The 19145-nt window shown below is 56.7% G+C and overlaps 6 protein-coding genes across 6 annotated transcripts; 3 read left to right on the top strand and 3 right to left on the bottom strand.

Annotated features, from left to right (window-relative positions):
- Window positions 1-374: 374 nt before the first annotated feature.
- P884DRAFT_253953 (ATP-dependent DNA ligase) lies at window positions 375-3699 on the top strand. The gene is made up of 5 exons (XM_069440848.1): window positions 375-458; window positions 595-773; window positions 831-1938; window positions 1999-2767; window positions 2827-3699. The coding sequence occupies exons 1-5, from the start codon at window positions 433-435 to the stop codon at window positions 3361-3363; spliced, it is 2619 nt and encodes an 872-aa protein (XP_069302008.1). The 5' UTR covers window positions 375-432; the 3' UTR covers window positions 3364-3699.
- A 385-nt stretch (window positions 3700-4084) lies between these two features.
- P884DRAFT_305557 (uncharacterized protein) lies at window positions 4085-6942 on the bottom strand (the record flags this gene model as incomplete). Its single annotated transcript, XM_069445090.1, has 5 exons — window positions 4085-5621; window positions 5706-5849; window positions 5907-6527; window positions 6825-6847; window positions 6909-6942. Coding segments are annotated over 5 exons (1950 nt in total), but the record flags the coding sequence as incomplete, so codon positions are not given.
- Window positions 6943-8464: 1522 nt separating this feature from the next.
- On the bottom strand, window positions 8465-10246 carry P884DRAFT_189146 (uncharacterized protein; the record flags this gene model as incomplete). Its single annotated transcript, XM_069437416.1, has 2 exons — window positions 8465-8497; window positions 8618-10246. The coding sequence occupies 2 exons, from the start codon at window positions 10244-10246 to the stop codon at window positions 8465-8467; spliced, it is 1662 nt and encodes a 553-aa protein (XP_069302010.1).
- Window positions 10247-13829: 3583 nt separating this feature from the next.
- On the top strand, window positions 13830-15204 carry P884DRAFT_253961 (nucleophile aminohydrolase). The gene is made up of 5 exons (XM_069440849.1): window positions 13830-14027; window positions 14097-14103; window positions 14160-14212; window positions 14276-14663; window positions 14729-15204. Exons 1-5 carry the CDS (start codon window positions 13997-13999, stop codon window positions 15060-15062), a joined length of 813 nt encoding a protein of 270 aa, XP_069302011.1. The 5' UTR covers window positions 13830-13996; the 3' UTR covers window positions 15063-15204.
- Window positions 15205-16044, bottom strand: P884DRAFT_253962 (uncharacterized protein). The gene is made up of 3 exons (XM_069440850.1): window positions 15900-16044; window positions 15776-15819; window positions 15205-15690 (listed from the first exon to the last, which is right to left on the bottom strand). The coding sequence occupies exons 1-3, from the start codon at window positions 15902-15904 to the stop codon at window positions 15365-15367; spliced, it is 375 nt and encodes a 124-aa protein (XP_069302012.1). The 5' UTR covers window positions 15905-16044; the 3' UTR covers window positions 15205-15364.
- A 216-nt stretch (window positions 16045-16260) lies between these two features.
- P884DRAFT_253963 (P-loop containing nucleoside triphosphate hydrolase protein) lies at window positions 16261-19133 on the top strand. The gene has a single exon (XM_069440851.1). It carries the CDS (start codon window positions 16418-16420, stop codon window positions 19007-19009), a length of 2592 nt encoding a protein of 863 aa, XP_069302013.1. The 5' UTR covers window positions 16261-16417; the 3' UTR covers window positions 19010-19133.
- The last annotated feature ends 12 nt before the right edge of the window (window positions 19134-19145 follow it).

The following is a 19145-nucleotide window of genomic DNA, read 5'->3' on the forward strand; positions in this document are numbered from 1 at the left end:
GCCAATTGCCTAAATCACGATCCAATCGCAGCCACCTTTTCCGGTTTCGTTGCCTGATTGAACTGCCTGCACCGCCTCTCTCGGGAACCCTGATCACTTACAGTGGTCAACCTCCGTCTTTCGCCAACACGACTTCGAAATTCGGACAGCGTTAAATGCTCCCATTCCCTTTCCTTCTCACTCCCTTCCCGCGAACCCCCGTCCAGCCACGCAAAACTGGCTCCCCGACTCCCCCATCTCTACTTCGCTGATTCCCTCTGCCGCTCCATCACCGGGACTCCTGTGACTTCGTCCCGCCGCTGCTGTCGCGGACATCTGCCTCTCACCGTCGCCGTCGACCGTCGCTCGTGGCTCTCAGCCCTGAATCTGAAGCGCCAGGTTACCGGGTGGGGACGCAACGGAACAGAAAGCGGGCACGGCAGACAAGACGAGATGGCGCGCAAGCAGGCTACCCTGGGGTATGTGAAGAGCGGGCAGACTACCTTGGGGTTGGTAATCACACCTGCCGCAAGGGCTCCGTTATTATTACTTATTTTATGTTGTTATTTTCAGCTGTCAGGTTGCTAGGCGGGGTTTTGGCTGACACGTCGTTAGCAAGTTTTTTGGCCAGGCAAATGGAGCCAAGGGAAAGCCGGCGCCAGCTCAGCAGACCAAGTTGAGGTTCTCGACCAAAGCAGGCGATGAGGAGAAGGAGAATGACAAGGAGGTTGTTCCGAAGAAGGAAGAGGTGGCAAGTGAAGTGGAAGACAACGAGAGCGTAGGGTCGGATAAAGGTACGGGAAAAGGGGACGTCGAGGGGATTAACCGCGCTAACACAGCTGGGACAACAGAGAACAGCAAGAAGAGGGGACGGCCTGCCAGGCCGGCGGTTGCACCTAAAGAAAGCAAGGCTGATGTTGAGGAAGATGCTGAAGTTGCGGCACCCGCAAGCAAGCGGCCCAGAAGGGCAAGAAAGGTCGTCGAGGACGAGGACGAGGATGACGTAGAGATGGAGGATGTGCCAGAGCCGGAGCCGAAGAAGGCAACAAAGGCCTCTTCTGCCGCCAGAACCAAGTCGCCGAAGGGAAAAGATACCGAGGCTGAAGTCGCCGCGAAGACAGAGGCCGAGGAGGATACGCCTGAGTCGGCATCTGAAGTTGAGGAGGAGGAGATGCAAGACGAGGAGGAAAAGCCCGAAGTCGCAGCCAAGGCGCGCCAGAAGGTCCAGGCCACTCTCAAATCGGACGTCAAGCACCCATATCCCGACTGGAAAGAGGGCGACCCAGTGCCATACGCCGCGCTCTGCAAGACCTTTTCGTCGATCGAGCTCACCACCAAGCGGCTCGAGATCTTGGCTCACTGCTCGCTGTTCCTGCGCCAGGTTCTCAGGCTTACGCCGGACGACCTCCTGCCGACGGTCCTGCTCATGGTCAACAAGCTTGCTCCCGACTTTGCCGGCGTCGAGCTTGGCATTGGCGAGTCGCTCATCATGAAGGCGATCGGCGAGTCCACCGGTCGCAGCCTGGCGGTCATCAAGCAAGATCAGAAGGAGATTGGCGATCTCGGCTTGGTTGCCGTCAAGTCTAGATCGACACAGCCGACCATGTTCAAGCCGAAGCCGCTCACTGTACGAGGCGTCCACAAGGGTCTGATGGGAATTGCCACAGTGACTGGCAATGGCGCGCAAGGCAGGAAGGTGGACGGCATCAAGAAGCTCTTGTCGGCTGCCGATGCCAATGGAACGGGTAAGGTGGATATCACCAGAGACAAGGGCGGCCCGAGCGAGGCCAAATACATCGTTCGCTTCCTGGAGGGCAAATTGAGACTTGGTCTGGCGGAGAAGACGGTCATCGTTGCGCTCGCACAGGCCGTTGTCGCGCACGAGGCGTACAAAAAAGGGACGGTCCCGAGTACGAGTGATCTTGAAAAGGGCGAGTCGATTCTCAAGACGGTCTACAGGTTCGTGCTCGCTCTCACTCCTGAAAGGCGTCCTTCGATATTCTTGCTGACGGTGCGCAGCGAATTGCCCAGCTACGATATCATCATCCCTGCAATGGTCAAATACGGCATCGAGAACTTGAGAGAACACTGCAAGCTGCGCCCTGGCGTGCCTTTGAAGCCCATGTTGGCGAAGCCGACAAAGGCCATCACTGAAGTTCTCGACCGCTTCGAAGGCCAGACCTTCACGTGCGAGTACAAATATGACGGCGAGAGGGCGCAGATCCACTACGTCGCCAAGGACACGGATGAGCAACTCAGCCAGTCGGCAATGGGTGCCACCAAGGAGGTCGGCAAGGGTGTGGCTGCCATCTTCTCAAGAAACTCGGAAGATCTCTCCAAAAAATACCCCGACATCCTCGCTAAGCTGCCAACCTGGGTCAAGGAGGACACCAAGAGCTTCGTGCTGGACTGCGAGTCCGTAGCGTGGGATGTCAAGGAGAAGAAGGTCCTCCCCTTCCAACAGCTCATGACGCGCAAGAAGAAGGATGTCAAAGTGGAAGACGTCAAGGTCACGGTGTGCGTGTTCGCCTTCGACCTGCTCTATCTGAACGGCGAGGCGGTCGTGAAAAAGTCACTCAGGGAGCGCCGCGAGCTGCTTCAACAGGCGTTCCAGCCCGTCGAGGGCGAGTTCGCCTTCGCCACATACATGAATGGGCAGGAGCTGGACGAGATCCAGACGTTCCTCGACGAATCGGTCAAGGCATCTTGCGAGGGCTTGATGGTCAAGATGTTGGATGGCGAGGAGAGCGGGTATGAGCCGAGCAAGCGCAGCCGGAACTGGCTCAAGGTATGCCGTTGTCTCGCTCCTTTGAGCAACCAACTGGATGTCACTGACGCCCCTTTCAGATCAAGAAAGACTATCTATCCGGCATCGGCGACTCCCTGGACCTCGTCGTCCTCGGTGCCTACTACGGCAAGGGCAAGCGCACCTCGGTTTACGGGGCCTTCCTGCTGGCGTGTTACAACCCGGGTACCGACACGTACGAGACGGTGTGCAACATCGGCACGGGCTTCAGCGAGGCCGTGCTCGAAGAGCTTCACAAATCGCTCTCGGAGATTGTCATCGACCGACCAAAGCCCTTCTACTCACACAGCTCCGGCAGCCAGCATCAGCCCGATGTCTGGTTCGAGCCCAGGTACGTGTGGGAGGTCAAGACGGCCGATCTGACGCTCAGCCCGCGGTACAAGGCCGGCATGAAGGAAGGGGTTGACCCGAGCGGGGAGAAGGGCATCAGTCTGCGGTTCCCCCGCTTCATCAAGGTCCGCGATGACAAGAAGCCGGACGAGGCGACCACCAGCAGGCAGGTGGCCGAGATGTACCGAAAACAGGAGAGCGTGGCCAAGAGCAAAGGGCCAGCGGTGGATGATGATTTCGAGTATTAGGAAGGGAAATCTCTGTGTCACACTCCGTATATATATCGTCGCGTTATGGGTTTGGCGTTGTCCAAGGTATTTATTGACGGTCGGCATATTCGAGATGATAATTTTTTTCCCCCCCTTCCCAGTTGCTTTGCTATTGTTCTCGTCCCATTGGCCTGATCTCCCCGTTCTCACGATTTCATCTAGCCGACACGGCCTCTTCTCGATAGACATGTGGCAGCGCCAAGTGGGAGAGGCTTGACTCTGATCATGTTCAGGCCGGACCAGAGAGACCCGAGATGACGAGCTGCTGGATGGCCAGATCGTCTTCTCAGATATATGGCTTGGTCGGAAGAGCAGTCCAGTCCCCCGCCGGACGGGAACCGGATCCCGGTCCTCGGCATATAGTTAGCATCGATGGAACGCCTGAAGGGTGCTCTGGCCCCTGAGCGCTTACCGAAGGTCCGCGAGAAGACAGCCGGCACACTTGCTGCTCCTCCGGAGCGAGAGACATTGCTGGGCTAACGTCTACACACAATCGCGATTGGTTGCTAGGATCCCTCGCTCACCCCGATATCGAGCAGGCATCGATCTCTATGGCAATCGCCAACCGCGTCAAGAACCCCCCCCCCCCCCCGGTCAAGCGGGAGACCGGCTAGCTTGCTACCTTTTAGAGAACGTTAAAAAAAAATCGGGAATTATTTCTGCCGTTTGGGGAGAGAGAGGACCCGGGCGGACATCGTCGTCACCGCTGACAGGTGCAGTCTTTAGCCCGCCCGCCCGTTCGGCAATGTATGTACGTACATACAACCGATTAAGCTCTGGAGGGGAACGGCCTCAGATCTCCTAATGTTGAACGAGATGGCAGCTCTTCGAACCCACAAGAGAGCAATGATGGCTGTGCGGAGCACACAGGTAGTAAACAAAAAGTCAAGAAGAGGTAGAAGAAGGAATGGGGGGAGGGAATTGAAACAGTGTATGCCAATCAGACAATCCTAACAGAACAATGACAAAGGCAGCAGCAGATTGGGGCCCAAACCAGCTGGGGATTGGCGCAAACCCAAGTTCCCCCCTCTCTCGATTCCCTTTCCCCCTCTTCGTATTTCATCCCATTTTCATTTCCTTTTCCCACCCATCTCCCTACTCATCACTCATCAGAGAGAGGCAACATCAAGCCACCTCCTCCCCGCCACAACCTCCCTCATCTCCCCGACCCGCGCGAGCAGCCTCTCCCTGAGGCCATCGCACCACATCTCCTCCACCAGCCGCCCTTCGCCGCCGCCGCCGCCGCCGCCTCCCGACGACGCATCCATCAAACCCATGTCTAGACCCGCGCCCATCCCCAGCCCCATCCCAACCCCCATCTGCATTTCCATGCCCATCTCCGCACCGGCCTGAGATGCTCCTCCCGGCTGGGCAGAGACGATGCCTCCCAGCTCGCGGAAGAGTCGTGCCACGGCAAGGAAGGGAAGCCAAAGCAGGTCTGGTTGGGCCCACCCGGGGAGGGAAACGAAAGTATTGTTGCTGCTGTTGCTGCTGCTGCTGTTGCTGCTGCTGCCTTGGGGGAGGAGGAGGAAGCCGAGAGTGCGGCAGACGTTGCCGGCAATCTGGCGAACCTGTGGCAGGGAGTAGCGCATCGGGTCGAGGTCTTGGAGGCGCGGGGGGATGGGGAGGGGAGTGAACATGGAGGGGGTGGTGCTCTGTGGCATCTGTTGTTGTTGCTGCTGCTGCTGGTACTGGTGCTGGTGAGGTTGGTGATGCGGGAGGTACGACGGAGGGTTGGAGGAGGTGGTGGTATCCATGACGACGACGGCGTCGATGACGGCGGCGAAGTAGAGGCGCCAGATGGTGGGGTAGAAGAGGACGAGAGCGGCCCAGTAGTAGGACAGGGCGAGGGCGGTGCGGTTATCTCGGAAGGTTAGCGGATTGAAAGGGAGGTTAACCCTCGTCACCGTCGGGTCAGAGAGCCAGAAAAGTGGTTGGCCCCCAGCTCCTCCACCAGCGCTGCCGGACATTGACGGGTGTTGCAGGGAGGTATACCACCGGCCCATCTCCATCTCCAGATCCAGACAGTCATTAAGCAACTCCTGCGCCATCAGCCGACGAGCGAAGGTAGGTTCCTGCGTGAGGACGTGGTCCGCGCGAGGAAGAAGAGAAGCTAGGACGGCGAGGTTGTCGAACAACCGGTCGAGAGGGGCTTTGGGGTGAATCTCGAAAGGGACGGAGAGCCATTGGGGCTCGGCAAGAAACGTTGGGGTGCGGTTCAGAAGGGCGGTCATAATCTGTTGTTTTTTACAAGCCATGAGAGTCTGGATGGGGCTGACGGCACGAGCCCGGGGGGGGGGTGCCAGTAAAGGCAGACTTACAGCGTTGGGACGGTAGACGCGGGCGAAGAAGTGGTGGGCGGGAAACGAACGGAACTGTTCTGGGGCCGCCCGGAGGACATTGTCGTTTTGGACAAATGGATCCTTCCAGCGTGGTTGGTTGGCGAAGTAAGGTTCGTTGCCATGCTGCACGCGGTGAGTTGGGAGCAACGCCCGACCGCCAAGCTCGCACTCTCAACTCACCTGATAAAGGAACATGCAGACACTATGTGCCACTCCCTGTCCCTGATCAGGAGCAGCGAGATGCACCAGGCACCGCGGTCCCAGCCGGAGCTCCTCCGTTCCCATCCCGAGCTGCACGTCTGGCGTTCCATACGCCGGCAGCGAGAGATAGGAACCCCCGTCCCCGCTCTCCCTCACCACAACGCCCGGCAAATCTGTTCCCAGACCGGCAAGCTGCGTCGAATACCTCCCGCGACGTTGCCGAGGTCGACGACAGTCTAGCCGAACGAGGTCATCCCAAGCCGGTCTTGGCTCCCCATCAACCACGACTTCGACCACAGTACCGCTTTCCTTTCCCTCATCGCGACCACCACCACCACTATCACAACCCACCGATTCCTTGGTAACGGGCGTAGACGACCTGGATCTCGCCTTCTTGCTGCCGCTTCTGCTGCCGCTACTACTACCACCAGTACTACCACCCCCGGTTCCCGAAGCCTTGTTGACGACCCTCGGGGGGTGCGAGGAGCAGCGACCGCGGTCGTCGAGGGTGCCGATGATGAAGACGGTCTCGCGCTCGTAGCCGGCGCAGATGCGGCCGCCGTCGAGGCATTTTCGGCAGTGGGGCCGCTGGTTGTCGCACTGTTTATGTTTGTGTTTTTGTTTTGTCAGCTGTCATGGGAATGATCTGGAGGGTCTGAGCGAACCACCACGAGTGATGGATGAGTCGGGCTTGTTGAGTCTTGTAGGTGTGTTTGTTTTGTTCGCGTCACGCTGCCTGTTTCGAAAGGGGAGTGGATGAGAGGAAATGCGGTGAGAGCCAAGGAGATGAGGTGTGATGGAACGGGAAGGGGGGAGGGGGGGGTCGGCGACGGCGGCTCGTCCCGTTTCTTTTTCGCTCTCGCAGCGGGCGGGCGAGACACTCCGTTGCCGACGTACCTTTACTCGGCGGAGACGGCACGCTAGAATGAATGTTAGCAACCCTTTTTCATTGTGAGGGCGGGTGGTAAACGATATCCATACTCTCGCAGCCTTTGTATTTGCCCGGAACTCCCACTTTTGTTTCCTAGGTTAGTGAAATGAACTCGCAAATTGTCTCCCGTTATGGCAGCGCTGGCCGGTGCGCGCCGCCAGCAGACAAGGACGGCATCACGGCAACAAGAAAGAGCCGAATTATCTCTCCAGGGAAGAAACTCTCACCCATCACGGATCAAAATTACAGTGTGAAACCGGTGTGTCTTCACCAGGGTGTCCAACGATGATCAACGTGGGGGAAACTTTCGGAATAAAGGAGTCTTCGCCGTGCCTCTTTTGTATCCGCCGAAAGCCCTGGTAGACCTTCTATGAGCCTAAAAGAAAAGGAGGGGGGGGGGGGTTGCAATCGACCAACCCTGGCGAGTGGTGATTTCGCGCAGCAGGAGTTGCTGACTATCCGACGTGGACATGGCGTGGACCCCGGACACGAAAAGGCGGGCGAAAATCTGACGCCCTGGGAGAGGGATGCCATTTTAAAACCTGGTGCTATTTCCTTTGCGTTAAAGGCCCGGAGGTAACCCCCAGAGCCAAGCACGCGGTCTCTCTGCGCATGGTCGATGAGGCCTTCGAACAATTGCAACAGGAACGGGCAGTTCCACGTGGGAAAAAAAAATGCCCTGACTAGCTGAAGAAGGATGCTTAGATCATGGAGTGCGTCATGGAACCCGCTGGAACGGGGATGCGGCCGCCGGTAATAGACCTTTCCTGGGCTACGAGCTAAGGTAGGTCAACCCACATGATACCAACGCTGATCATCGTCGTGGCAGCCGGCGACTATGTGCATGTCCCTGCCATGACCGCTTGGGAAATAGCGCAGGGGAATGGGGTGGTGGTGGTTTCGGTTACTGAACAACCTCCCGGCGGAACGAACGGCGGGATGCGACGGTTTGAACGAGCTCCAGAGAAAGATTGGCCAAAAGCAGGGCCAAGTAGTGACGGGGCGCTAAGAAGGTGCCTGGGCGCTCATACTGCGTACTCGAGGAATGAATGAGCCCTACCATAGGGCTGAGGAAGTAGCAGGAGCAGGGGTCTGCAGCCCGTTTTAGCCGTCCGATGGCCGGGCAATACTCCGTAGCGCGCGAAGAACAAATAAGCCACTGCTGCACTACCCAGCGTGGAGATTGGCCCACAACACGACTGGGGGTGGTGTGGCACAGAGAAAACGCCTTTGGGTATGCGCCTTTCGCAATCTGCCCAATGAGATGATAGCCGAGACCTCCAAAGGTCAATAACCCAAATCAAGGACGGGACGGCGGAATGTTGCTGAGTAAGACCCCGAGTTTGACTGCTTCTAGCTCTGGCGTCAGCAACAGTGGCTGCCTCTTTGGTGATGGGAAATTTCTCGTGACGACAGATGGGCGAAGTTCGGATGTTGACCGGTGGCAACGTCGGGAATCAACGGTATCGCTGGCTAAAGTATGTGTACTGTAGAGGAAACAGGAAAAAAAATATATCTCGATGCAGTTTACACTTCGGTCACTAGTGTTGAGACACCGATAGTTACCAAGTTGTTGTTAAGATATTGCCTCGAACATCGCGAATTCTCAGAGGTACTTGTAGGGGTTTAAGATGCCCTTCTGCAATGTCGTCAGCCCATTGGGTCCACAAATCCGGACAGGGAGGAAGGGAAAAAAAAAGAAAAGAAAAGAAAAGAAAAGAAAAGAAAAAATGAAAAAAAAAAAAATGGTGATGCCTACGGGATCAAATGTGGTCTTGATGTTCTTCATCAGCCCGACCATCGTGGGATTGCGACTGTAGCCAATGAACTTCTTCTTCATCAATCCCAGGCCGTGCTCGGCGCTGATGCTGCCCTGCCGCTCTGCGATCCACTCGTAGACGAACGGCTCCAGTACCTTCTCGATCCGCTCGTCGAACCGCCTAGTGGAGACGTTGAGATGGAGGTTCGCATCCCCCATGTGACCGTAGCCAACTACGGCACGGACGGGAAACTCGTCCGTGTCGCCGAGCAGGCCGGCGGCCTCGACGCGGGCGCGCGTGTCCTCGACCAGCTGGTATAGCTCCTTGAGCGGGATCGACACGTCGTACTTGTAGGTGCCGCCGAGGTGGCTGAGGGCTTCGGGGATGCCCTCGCGCCAAGCCCACAGGGACCTGATCTGCGTCTCGTCCTGCGCCAGAGTCCCGTCCGCGACGACGCCTTTCTCCATGACGTCTTCGAGGAAGGCCTGCAACTTCTCGCTGTCGTGGTCGGCATTGGAGCCGCTGGTCTCGATCAGGCAGTAGAACGGATACTCGCCCTCGAGCGGGCGCTTGTTGCCGGTGACCTGGCGGACCAGCGCCTGGCTGCTCTCGTCCATGAGCTCGAAGGCGGACAAGATCTCGGACAGCTGGCCCTTTGCCTCGCGGAAGGCCCGCTGGACCTGCTCGAACGACTCGAGCCCGAAGAAGGCAACATTCTGGGCCGGGGAGCGCTGGGGGCACTGGATCGACACCTTGGTGATGATGCCGATGGTGCCCTCGGCGCCGATGAACAGCTGCTTCAGGTCGTAGCCCGTGTTGTTCTTGCGCAGCTTGCAGAGGTCGTCGACGACGGTGCCGTCAGCGAGCACGGCCTCGATGCCCAGGACGTTGCCGTGCAGGCTCCCGTAGCGGAGCAGGCGCAGGCCGCCCGCGTTGGTCGAGACGTTGCCGCCGATCTGGCAGGACCCCTTGGCTCCCAGGTCCAGGGGGAAGATGTAGCCCTTGCTGGCCAGGAACTGGTCGGCCACCTCGAGGATGCAGCCGGCCTCGGCCACCAGCGTGCCGCTGACCGCGTCAAACTCGAGGATCTTGTTCATGCGGCCCATGTTGATGACGATCTCGTCGAAGACGGGCACGGAGCCGCCCACGAGGCCCGTGTTGCCGCCCTGGGGGACGACAGCGAGCATGTTGTCGTTGCAGTACTTGAGGATCTTGCTGACCTCCTCGGTGGAGCCGGGCTTGAGCACCAGCCGGCAGTGGCCTCGATACTTGCGCATCCAGTCCGTGTTGAAGGGCTCGATGTCGTCGGCCGCGTCGCTGCGCGTGACGCCGTCGATGACGGCCGACTCGCTGCCGAGAAGCTGCCGGAAGTATGCCACATGTTCCTCCGTGAGCTGGGCGAAGCGACTGTCCCGCTTTAAGTCCGGGTAAGTTTCGCTCGTCAACTTGCCCCGGACGGCGGCAGCGGGGTTTGTCTTCTGAAATTGCTGGGGGCCGGAGTTGCTGAAGCAGCGAGCTGGTGGTGATAGCGACCGCCGTAGCGCGGCTTGTCGGCTGATACTAGGACAAGAGGCCCTTGTCAACTTCAACCTCCTCAGGACCGGCGTCCATTGTTGGCGGGCGGCCATGGTCACGACTGCACTGTGTCGGGAATAAATAGCCCTAAAAAAGTAAAAGGAAAATTGGAACAACCAAAATGGCTAGAATTGTCAATAACCAGTCTACTAGCCAGTGACACACCCAACGTAAACCAATCGACAATCAACAGGGCCGTTGCATGCCCAGAGTTGCAATGAATTCAAGGAAAAGGAAATGAGTTCCTTTCATGAAGTAGGTAGGAGGCAGCGACACCGGCGATAGCCTCCGATTCGCGGTTGTTGCATGCTTGGCAGCTGGCCGTTTCTGACGGGCCGTTGTCGGAAGCCATCTGGTGGGGGTCCGTCTCGGTCGCGCGCTCAACCCTAACCCTGGATCTACTATCTTCCAAACGAACGTTCTGCACAAAGGCCAAGGGCCCTACTGCCCTGTTTCCAAGTCTCAAACCATTAGTACTACTAATTAACGAGCCGCAACATGGTGAAAGAATGTGTATCTCAGAGAATTTTAGGTTGGAACCAGACATCCATGGGATCTGAACAGAGGTTGGTAAACTTGGAGGGAAAGGATCGGTAACAACAGCAACGAGCTGCTTAGCAGCGCTCCTTGCTTCTCTCGTCGTTTGTCAGTGGTCACTGCCTCGAATAAGTCTGCAAGCTACTGGAATCGTAACTGGAGAATGGGCAAGGTATTGCATTGCAAAGACGGTCTTTCCACGCTACTTTTGCATTATCGAGATTTCTTTCCTTTTCTATACCACCCCGACTCCTGTGCGTGTGTGTATACTTGTTTGTTGACTACTCGGTCATTCGGTTCTGGGTCGTTTCCCACCCTGCCTCCCGACTCTCCCGACTCTCCCTTCCTTCTCACCAAGCGTTTCCATCAGCCGATGCTTTGTAGCTGTTGTCTCTAACCTCTCCATTCTTGCCCATAGACGTACTTGCTCAAAGTGAGATAGTCCAAAAAGAAAGAGAGACAAGCCCTGATACTCGCCCCTGCAGATCGAGCAGTTCGTAAAGCGCCTGCGTTAACGAAACAGTAGGCATGGAAGTCGCAAAGTGTGGCTGAGAAAGATATATAAGCGTCAATCTCGCTCTTCGTTTCTTCTCCTCTTATCCTCAACACCTTTCCCACACTCTCCGTCTTCTTTTAGCCCTGCAAGCTCGGCAGTGGCTCGCTTGTTCCACATCTCAGCCTATCCTGCTCGCTTCCTTGCACCGCAATTAGCCCTGCTGCTTCAAAGATCCCTTCGACATCCTCGGTGCCTCAGATTGTTCCCGATGGACAGGGATGGACTTGGCAGTCCCCCACTATCCCAGCAGAGGGAAGTTCATCATCGATGCTATGAGTCCGTCTTTCTTTGAGGCTCCACCTGACCTCTCTCGCAGCAGTGTTCCATTCTATGGTGTGTTGTGGGAATCACCAGCTGTGTTGTTTATGAAGAACCCCTGATATGCCTCGGTATCGCCTCAGACCCCTTTCGACCTAGCTCGATAGAACTGGCCTTCTTCATACCACTTCCGTGGCAACGATTATCATGGGCAGCAATTGCTTGCAGCACCATGTTCGCCACCCCGAATGAGTTTGAAACCCTCTGATAATTGTTTTTCCCCGTGTTGATTTGAGGCCTTCCCTTTTGGCCAATGATGAGAAGCAGCAATTGCATGCAATATGATGCTCGCGGTCCCGGTGAGTGGGAACCTTATGATGCCTTCTACCACTCTCCGTGTTGTCTGAGGCCCACCGTTTTGGCCAATGATAAGAACCCGGGTAAGGTTGAGGGACCACTCACCAGCTTCGGCTGACGTCTGTACAATGCCTGTCTATGTCAATCATCGATGGGACATTCAGCCTCAGTTGCAACGCAGTCAGGTAGCACCACCAAAGGCGGGTCAACCCCTCTGAAGCATCATCACTGGCCGCCCATGCTGACCCAGTCCAAACGAAACAGGTCGTAGAACCCAGGAATGTCTCCAGCGATACAGGCCTTGGTCGCCGGGTTTGCCAACAGGTGTGTGGACTTTCGTCCCAAGACTCGCCCCACCGTCCTCATGCCGTTCCGCAAGACGCACTGTTCCAAAGACTTACCACTTCTGGCGCTTCCTGATAGCAAGCCGTCACAGAAGCGAGTCCCCAGGACCGGAGCGACACGCCCGACGGAACATGTTTTGACGCAATTAAAACCTCAAGTCTCGGCCAACCGGCACGCCTGCCCCTATCGAAGCAGCGAAGACGCGTCCTGCAGGCAGAGAGAATCTCAGCTGCTCCAGTCAATGGAACACCACCATCGAAGAGAGCAATACAACTTTTCCAGAGAGCATGGGTCGTGATTCAAAAACTGTAAGCATCCTTGTGCCTTGCTTCTGCCGTTGATGGCGACGATCTCTCCCTCCGGCCGGTTGGCTTGAGCCGCTGAGGTTGCCGAAGGGCGGACCCAACTGGTGTTGATTTCAGCTTGCTCCAGGGCCGCCGCTCGGTAACCGCACACCAGCTGCATTGGAGCCGCGATAGCATGCTCCTGGCTCGACCGAATTCAAGCCCCTACTCCCCAAAACACATGCTCAATTACCGCCATTAACCCGGGAGTGGTGTGGCTCGATAGGATGTTTCCGCAATAACTGACGGTTCCTTTGCCGACGGAAAGTTTCAACGACTCGGAAGTCGACGTTTTTAAGAAGTTCGAGAGCGAAGCAGGAGTTGGCCGGTTGTTGAGCGCTGGGGCAGCTGCTCTGGTTCTGTGACGGATCGAGGTCGGATTGATGAGTGGAGAGAAAAGAGGGGATGGGAGAAGTTTCGTTCGTCATCTTTTACGATTGGCGAAAGCTGTACGGAAATGTTGCCAGATTGTTCTGTTGATGGTCAGGGAAGTGCTCGGAATCGAAGTTTAATAAAAACAAGGAGTCGAGTTACCGTGAACATCACCCTAATTAATTGATTTGGCGTTGTACGTGCAACAAATAATACATGAGTAAAGGCCGGATAGACTGGCGAGGTATCAGACAAATAAGAATTTGACTTCAATGTCAGTGAGTTGAAATGGGATTGACTTGACGCTTTGAATCTTGAAAAACACGAGCGCAATGGAGTTCCTGTCTAATTAATTAATACCTAAATACCTGGTGGAATGTGAGCCGCGTGTTTTCTCTCGGATAGGTGCTAGGCAAGTAATATCTGCGTCACAGTTGTGCACCTCTTGTTTCAATAATAATCCGATGTGTGTATGGTGTAACTTCCTGTGGGAACTTAAGTAGGTTGTGGAAGGTACGAAGTCCGTACATAGTAATTACAAGTTCACGCATGACACTTATGCATGTTCAATATCAACAGGTGTTCCTTTCGCGCATGAGCATGACTCTTGATTTTTATCAGTCGTGACTTCAATCCACTTTGGCCTTCGTAACGCCGTGGGAATAGTCGTGAGGACCAAGGTGCTTCTGTAGGGGTTCTCTGCAGGATGATTCGAGAGTGATCTTGTAAGCAAGGGTTGGGGTTGCGGCGAAGACTGGGGCTAGAGCTGCGGCGGGAGGAGTTGGTTGGAGCTGCTTGGGTGGGTCGACTTGCTTCGCGCGCTTCTTTGGCAGCCTTGGAGCTTCGTCGTCACAGCTGGCAGCCTGCACCTCAGTTGCATCTGAGGTCCCGCATCTCCAGCAACCACCAACCGCAACTCAACTAGGCAACTGATTGCACCACATCCTCCCGCCCGTCTCGAACCTCTGCACAAAGGGACCTGAATTTAGCGGAAAAAAAAAGGACGACGGAAACCCAATCACCATACGCAAATCATGGCTTCGGGATACGACAGAGCCCTTTCGGGTGAGTTCTCTCGGGCGCTGTCTGCAGCTCCACAGCCATCCTATGATCGCTAACCTAGCTCGCCTTCAGTGTTTAGGTCCGTCGCCGTTACTTCGCCCCAGGTCTCCCAACAAGCCGCTAACCCGTTCATAGTCCCGATGGACACGTCTTCCAGGTCGAATATGCCGGCGAGGCTGTCAAGAGAGGTAAGCAGCTGCTGTCCCCCGCCCCGCGTTGCACCATTTAAATAGCTGACAATGCCACGACAGGTACCTGCGCGGTTGGTGTCAAGGGCAAGGATGTGGTAGTCCTGGGCTGCGAGAAGCGGTCGGCCATGAAACTCCAAGACACTCGCATCACGCCCTCCAAGATCGGTCTCCTCGATACCCACGTGTGCCTCGCTTTCGCCGGCCTGAACGCAGACGCCCGCATCCTGGTCGACAAGGCGCGGTTAGAAGCCCAGTCGCACCGCCTCAACCTCGAGGACCCTGTCACAGTCGAGTACATCACCAAGTACGTCGCCGGCGTGCAGCAACGGTACACCCAGAGCGGTGGCGTCCGGCCCTTCGGTATCAGCACCCTCATTGTCGGTTTCGACAAGGGCAGCGACACGCCCAGGCTTTACCAGACCGAGCCGTCGGGTATCTACTCGGCATGGTAAGCGTGCGAAGCGTTGAGAAGACGCGGGAGAGGGAATACTGTGGGGCTGACACCTGCCGCAGGAAAGCCAACGCCATCGGCCGGTCGAGCAAGACGGTCCGGGAGTTCTTGGAGCGCAATTACAAGGAGGACATGGACCGCGAGGCGACAGTGCGGCTAGCGATCAAGTCACTGCTCGAGGTGGTGCAGACGGGTGCTAAGAATATCGAGATCGCCATTATGGCGCCCGGCAAGCCGATCGAGATGCTGCCGGTCGAGGACATCGAGAACTACGTCAAGAACATTGAGCAGGAGAAGCAGGAGGAGGCGGCCAAGAAGAAGACGGGCAGGACCCCCGGGACAGGCAGCGCCGCCATATTGACCCGGGGTACCCAGGGCGAGTCGAGTGAACAGTAGCGTGGAGGATAGATAGTGGAGGGCAACGACGACCAGGGATGTCGGCTCCAGGAGAGGGTGGTGATGAGATTGACGGCACAAGGGGCCATGAAAGCTGAAGCCTTCTTCTGTAAGACTATACCAACGAAATGCATGCGATCACGGCGAAAACACAAGGTGCCTCTGCGCCTGTCTCCAGGCTTCCCACTCTCTATGGAATTTAACTCCCCACGTTCCGGGTATCTTGCTTAAAAATCTCTCGCTCAAAAGCACATCGATCACCAACCGCTCCTTCCTCCAGCTAGCTGTCTTGCCGGAAGCACTCAACCCAGCTTATCTGCGTCCCGATCGGGGTCAAAGATCGTAATCTTGTCAGTGTGCTTCGGCTTGACTCTGTCATCCTTGATCATCCGGCTGTCGATGCGCACGTCCTCGCCTTCGACGCTGATGGCCGGCTTGGGCGTCACGGCCTCCAGGACGAAGTGGTTGTCGCAGTGCGGGCAGTACTCGTCGGCCTCCTCAAACTCGGACGCGTCCTTGCGGAAGCACTTCTTGCACTTCTTGCAGGCAAACGTCATCTCGAAGCGCTGGAGGAGCGGGTGCGACTCCTGTTCGGCGTGGCACTCGGGGCAGTCGAACCATTTGCGGCCTGAAGAGGGGAAAAGGGGTTAAATCTCAGCTAGGAATTTCTTTTGATTTACACTGTGCGGGAAAATGGGGGAGCATTTGCGTACAGCATGGCGAGCGAATCGAGACCTGGGCGTTGAGAATGTGTTTACTGATGGAGGGGGGGTTTGTTTGTCAGCTTAGCTGAGAACAAGAGGATCGACCAAGGAGGAGGGAAGAGGTTGCACTCACCACATTGTGACGGTCAGGCTACCTTTCCAGAGCGAGTGTGTTGCCTTATGATGATGGAAGAGAACTGTACACACAAGATCGTTGCTTGTGCAGGTGTTGTGCCCGTCACTGTTGTCCCAGGACTAATCGGAGTATTCCGTACATAATAGTTAGGGATTAGAAGTCCGGTGAACCGCAAAAGTCGGACCAAGAGAGCCAAGAGTGACAAGGGCTGTGGTCCGCTGTGGATCCGCGGGGCTCGTCTGGTCGGGAAACTGTGGTGGGGCCGCACCGAGTCGACCCACTTATTACTAATCCTCGAAGGCAACGAGGCGACTTTAAAGCAAAAGCAAACCATCATTCTACTTCTTTAGCCTGCATTCAGCATTTCATCCATCAACCATTCCCTGCCTGCCGCTATTGAGTACGCGGCTATCCTTAACCGTACTGAGATCTCAGCAGCGGGAATTTGTACTCGAAAGCCGGCGCCCATAGTCTTGAGAAATTGGCTTGGAGATCAATCCCCTCCCGCTGCGACGATGCCGCCGAAGCGCAAGGCGCCGCCCGGGCAGGCGGGCGCGGCCAAGGCAGGGCGGGCATCTGCCATGTCGACCCCCGGCCCGGCGACTCCGCGTAGCCTTGACAGCTCGGTGATGTCGGACGGCGATGAGGACTTTGACGAAGACGTGTCCGAAGAGCAAAGGGAGCGCGAGGCGATGCTTTCCAAGGAGGCCGATGAGTTCGTCAGCAAGTTCACGCTGGGGGGCAAGCGCCTTCAAGGGCAGAAGGACGAAATCGGGAGGGAATTCAGGCGGTATGACGCCGCGTCGCCCTTTTTTAGAAAGCGGGATTTTTCCCACCTTCCGCTCAAGCCCGATCATCAGAACCGCCCGTTATGGATCGACCCGGACAGCTGCACCATCGTTCTCGAGCGGTTCAATCCGCTGGCCGAGCAGGCCACCGATTTCCTCATCACTATCGCTGAGCCCAAGTCGCGCCCTACTTTCCTGCACGAGTATGCTCTGACGCCGCACAGCCTGTACGCGGCCGTGTCGGTGGGCTTGCGACCGAAAGATATCATCAACACATTGGAGCGTTTCCTAAAGACCTCGCTGCCTGATATCGTTCGCAAAAAAATTGAAGATCACACAAGGAGTTTTGGCAAGGTGAAGTTAGTCCTCAAGCACAACAAATATTACGTAGAGAGCGCGGACGCCGAGGTGCTGCAGACCCTCCTCAAGGACAAGGTGATCGGGGCGCTCCGCGTCCAAGGGTCCAGCGACATCACCACCAGCTATGCGCCTACCATGGGTGGTCTCGTCATCCCGGGGACGCAGAACGCTGCCGGCGTCCACCAGGCAGATCTGAAGCCGGGTGAGAAGAAGCCTGGCGAGGGCGGCGACGTCCCCAACGAGGCGGACCTCTTCACCGCTCTAAATGAAGAAGATGACGATGACGAAAAAGAAGCCGTCCATTCGTTTGAGATCTCAGATGCCAATGTCGAGACCGTCCAGAAACGCTGTCTCGACATCGGCTACCCCATCTTGGAAGAATATGACTTCAGAAATGACGACGTAAACCCGAATCTGGAGATTGACCTTCGCCCCAACACCCAGATCCGCCCGTATCAGGAGAAGAGCCTGAGCAAGATGTTCGGCAACGGCCGCGCCAAGAGCGGCATCATCGTCCTGCCGTGCGGCGCGGGCAAGACGCTGGTCGGCATTACTGCCGCTTGCACCATCAAGAAGGGGGTCATCGTCCTGTGTACCAGCTCCATGTCTGTCGTGCAGTGGCGCCAGGAATTCCTCAAGTGGTCCAACATCAACCCGGACGACATCGCCATCTTTACTGCCGAGAGCAAGCAGAAGTTTTCTGGCAGCACCGGTATCATCGTCACCACGTACTCCATGGTCACCAACAGCCGGGAGCGGTCTCACGATTCCAAGAAGATGATGGACTTTTTGAGAGGCCGCGAATGGGGCCTGATGCTCCTGGATGAGGTCCACGTCGTCCCGGCCGAGATGTTCCGGCGCGTCATCTCGTCCATCAAGTCGCACTCTAAGCTTGGACTCACGGCGACGCTTCTACGCGAGGATGACAAGATCTCCCATCTTAACTTCCTCATCGGCCCCAAGCTTTACGAAGCTAACTGGATGGAGCTGTCGCAGCAGGGCCACATCGCCAAGGTGCAATGCGCCGAGGTCTGGTGCCCAATGCCGACCGAGTTCTACGACGAGTATCTCCGTGCGAACGCGCGCATGAAGCGCACCCTCTACGCCATGAATCCGCGCAAGTTCCAGGCCTGTCAATACCTGATCAACTATCACGAAGCTCGTGGCGACAAGATTATTGTCTTCTCGGACGAGCTTTACTCCCTCAAACAGTACGCCCTCAAGCTCAAGAAGGTCTTTATCTACGGCGGCACCTCCCAGGCGGAGCGCATGCAAGTCCTCGAGAACTTCCAGCACAATCCCGAAGTCAACACCCTGTTCCTCTCCAAGATTGGCGATACCTCCCTCGATCTGCCAGAGGCGACCTGCCTGATCCAGATCTCGTCCCACTTTGGCTCCCGCCGTCAGGAGGCCCAGCGCCTGGGCCGCATCCTCCGCGCCAAGCGCCGCAACGACGAAGGCTTTAACGCGTTCTTCTACTCTCTGGTCTCCAAAGACACCCAGGAGATGTACTACTCCTCCAAGCGCCAGGCCTTCCTCGTCGACCAGGGCTACGCCTTCAAGGTCATCACGCAGCTGGCCAATATCGAGAAGACGCCCGACCTGGCGTTTGCCACCCCTCAGGAGTGCCGCGAGCTGCTGCAGCGCACGCTGGTCGACAACGAGCGCGGCGTCGAGGACGACGTCGAGACGGACGATCTGTTCGGTAAGACCGGTCGGAGTCGCGGCGCTGGTTCCGGGAACGGTGTGAAGAAACCCGGCAACGGGGTGCGCCGGACTGCGGGGATGCTCAGCGAGCTTGCTGGTGGGCAGGACATGGCATATATCGAGCAGAACAAGGCGGCAAACAAGGCGCTCAAGGCGAAGGCGAAGAAGGGGGCTGGCAGCGAAGGCCAGAGCAAGTTTTTCAAGAGCATCCAGAGGGAGAAGGAAAAGGCCCGGGCTCGGGCTGGGTTATGATGAGGCGACTGTTCTTGTTTATTACTGTCCTCTTTCAAGGCCGAATGTTGGTAGGTTTGGTTGTTTCGAGCCATCAGCTCGCAGACACGGTGCGCCCGCCCTGCCTTTCAGGAATAAAAAAAAAAAAAAAAGGGGG

Source organism: Thermothelomyces heterothallicus, assembly GCF_042370625.1.
Source record: "Thermothelomyces heterothallicus CBS 202.75 unplaced genomic scaffold P884_scaffold_1, whole genome shotgun sequence".
Classification (NCBI taxonomy): Eukaryota; Fungi; Ascomycota; class Sordariomycetes; order Sordariales; family Chaetomiaceae; genus Thermothelomyces; species Thermothelomyces heterothallicus.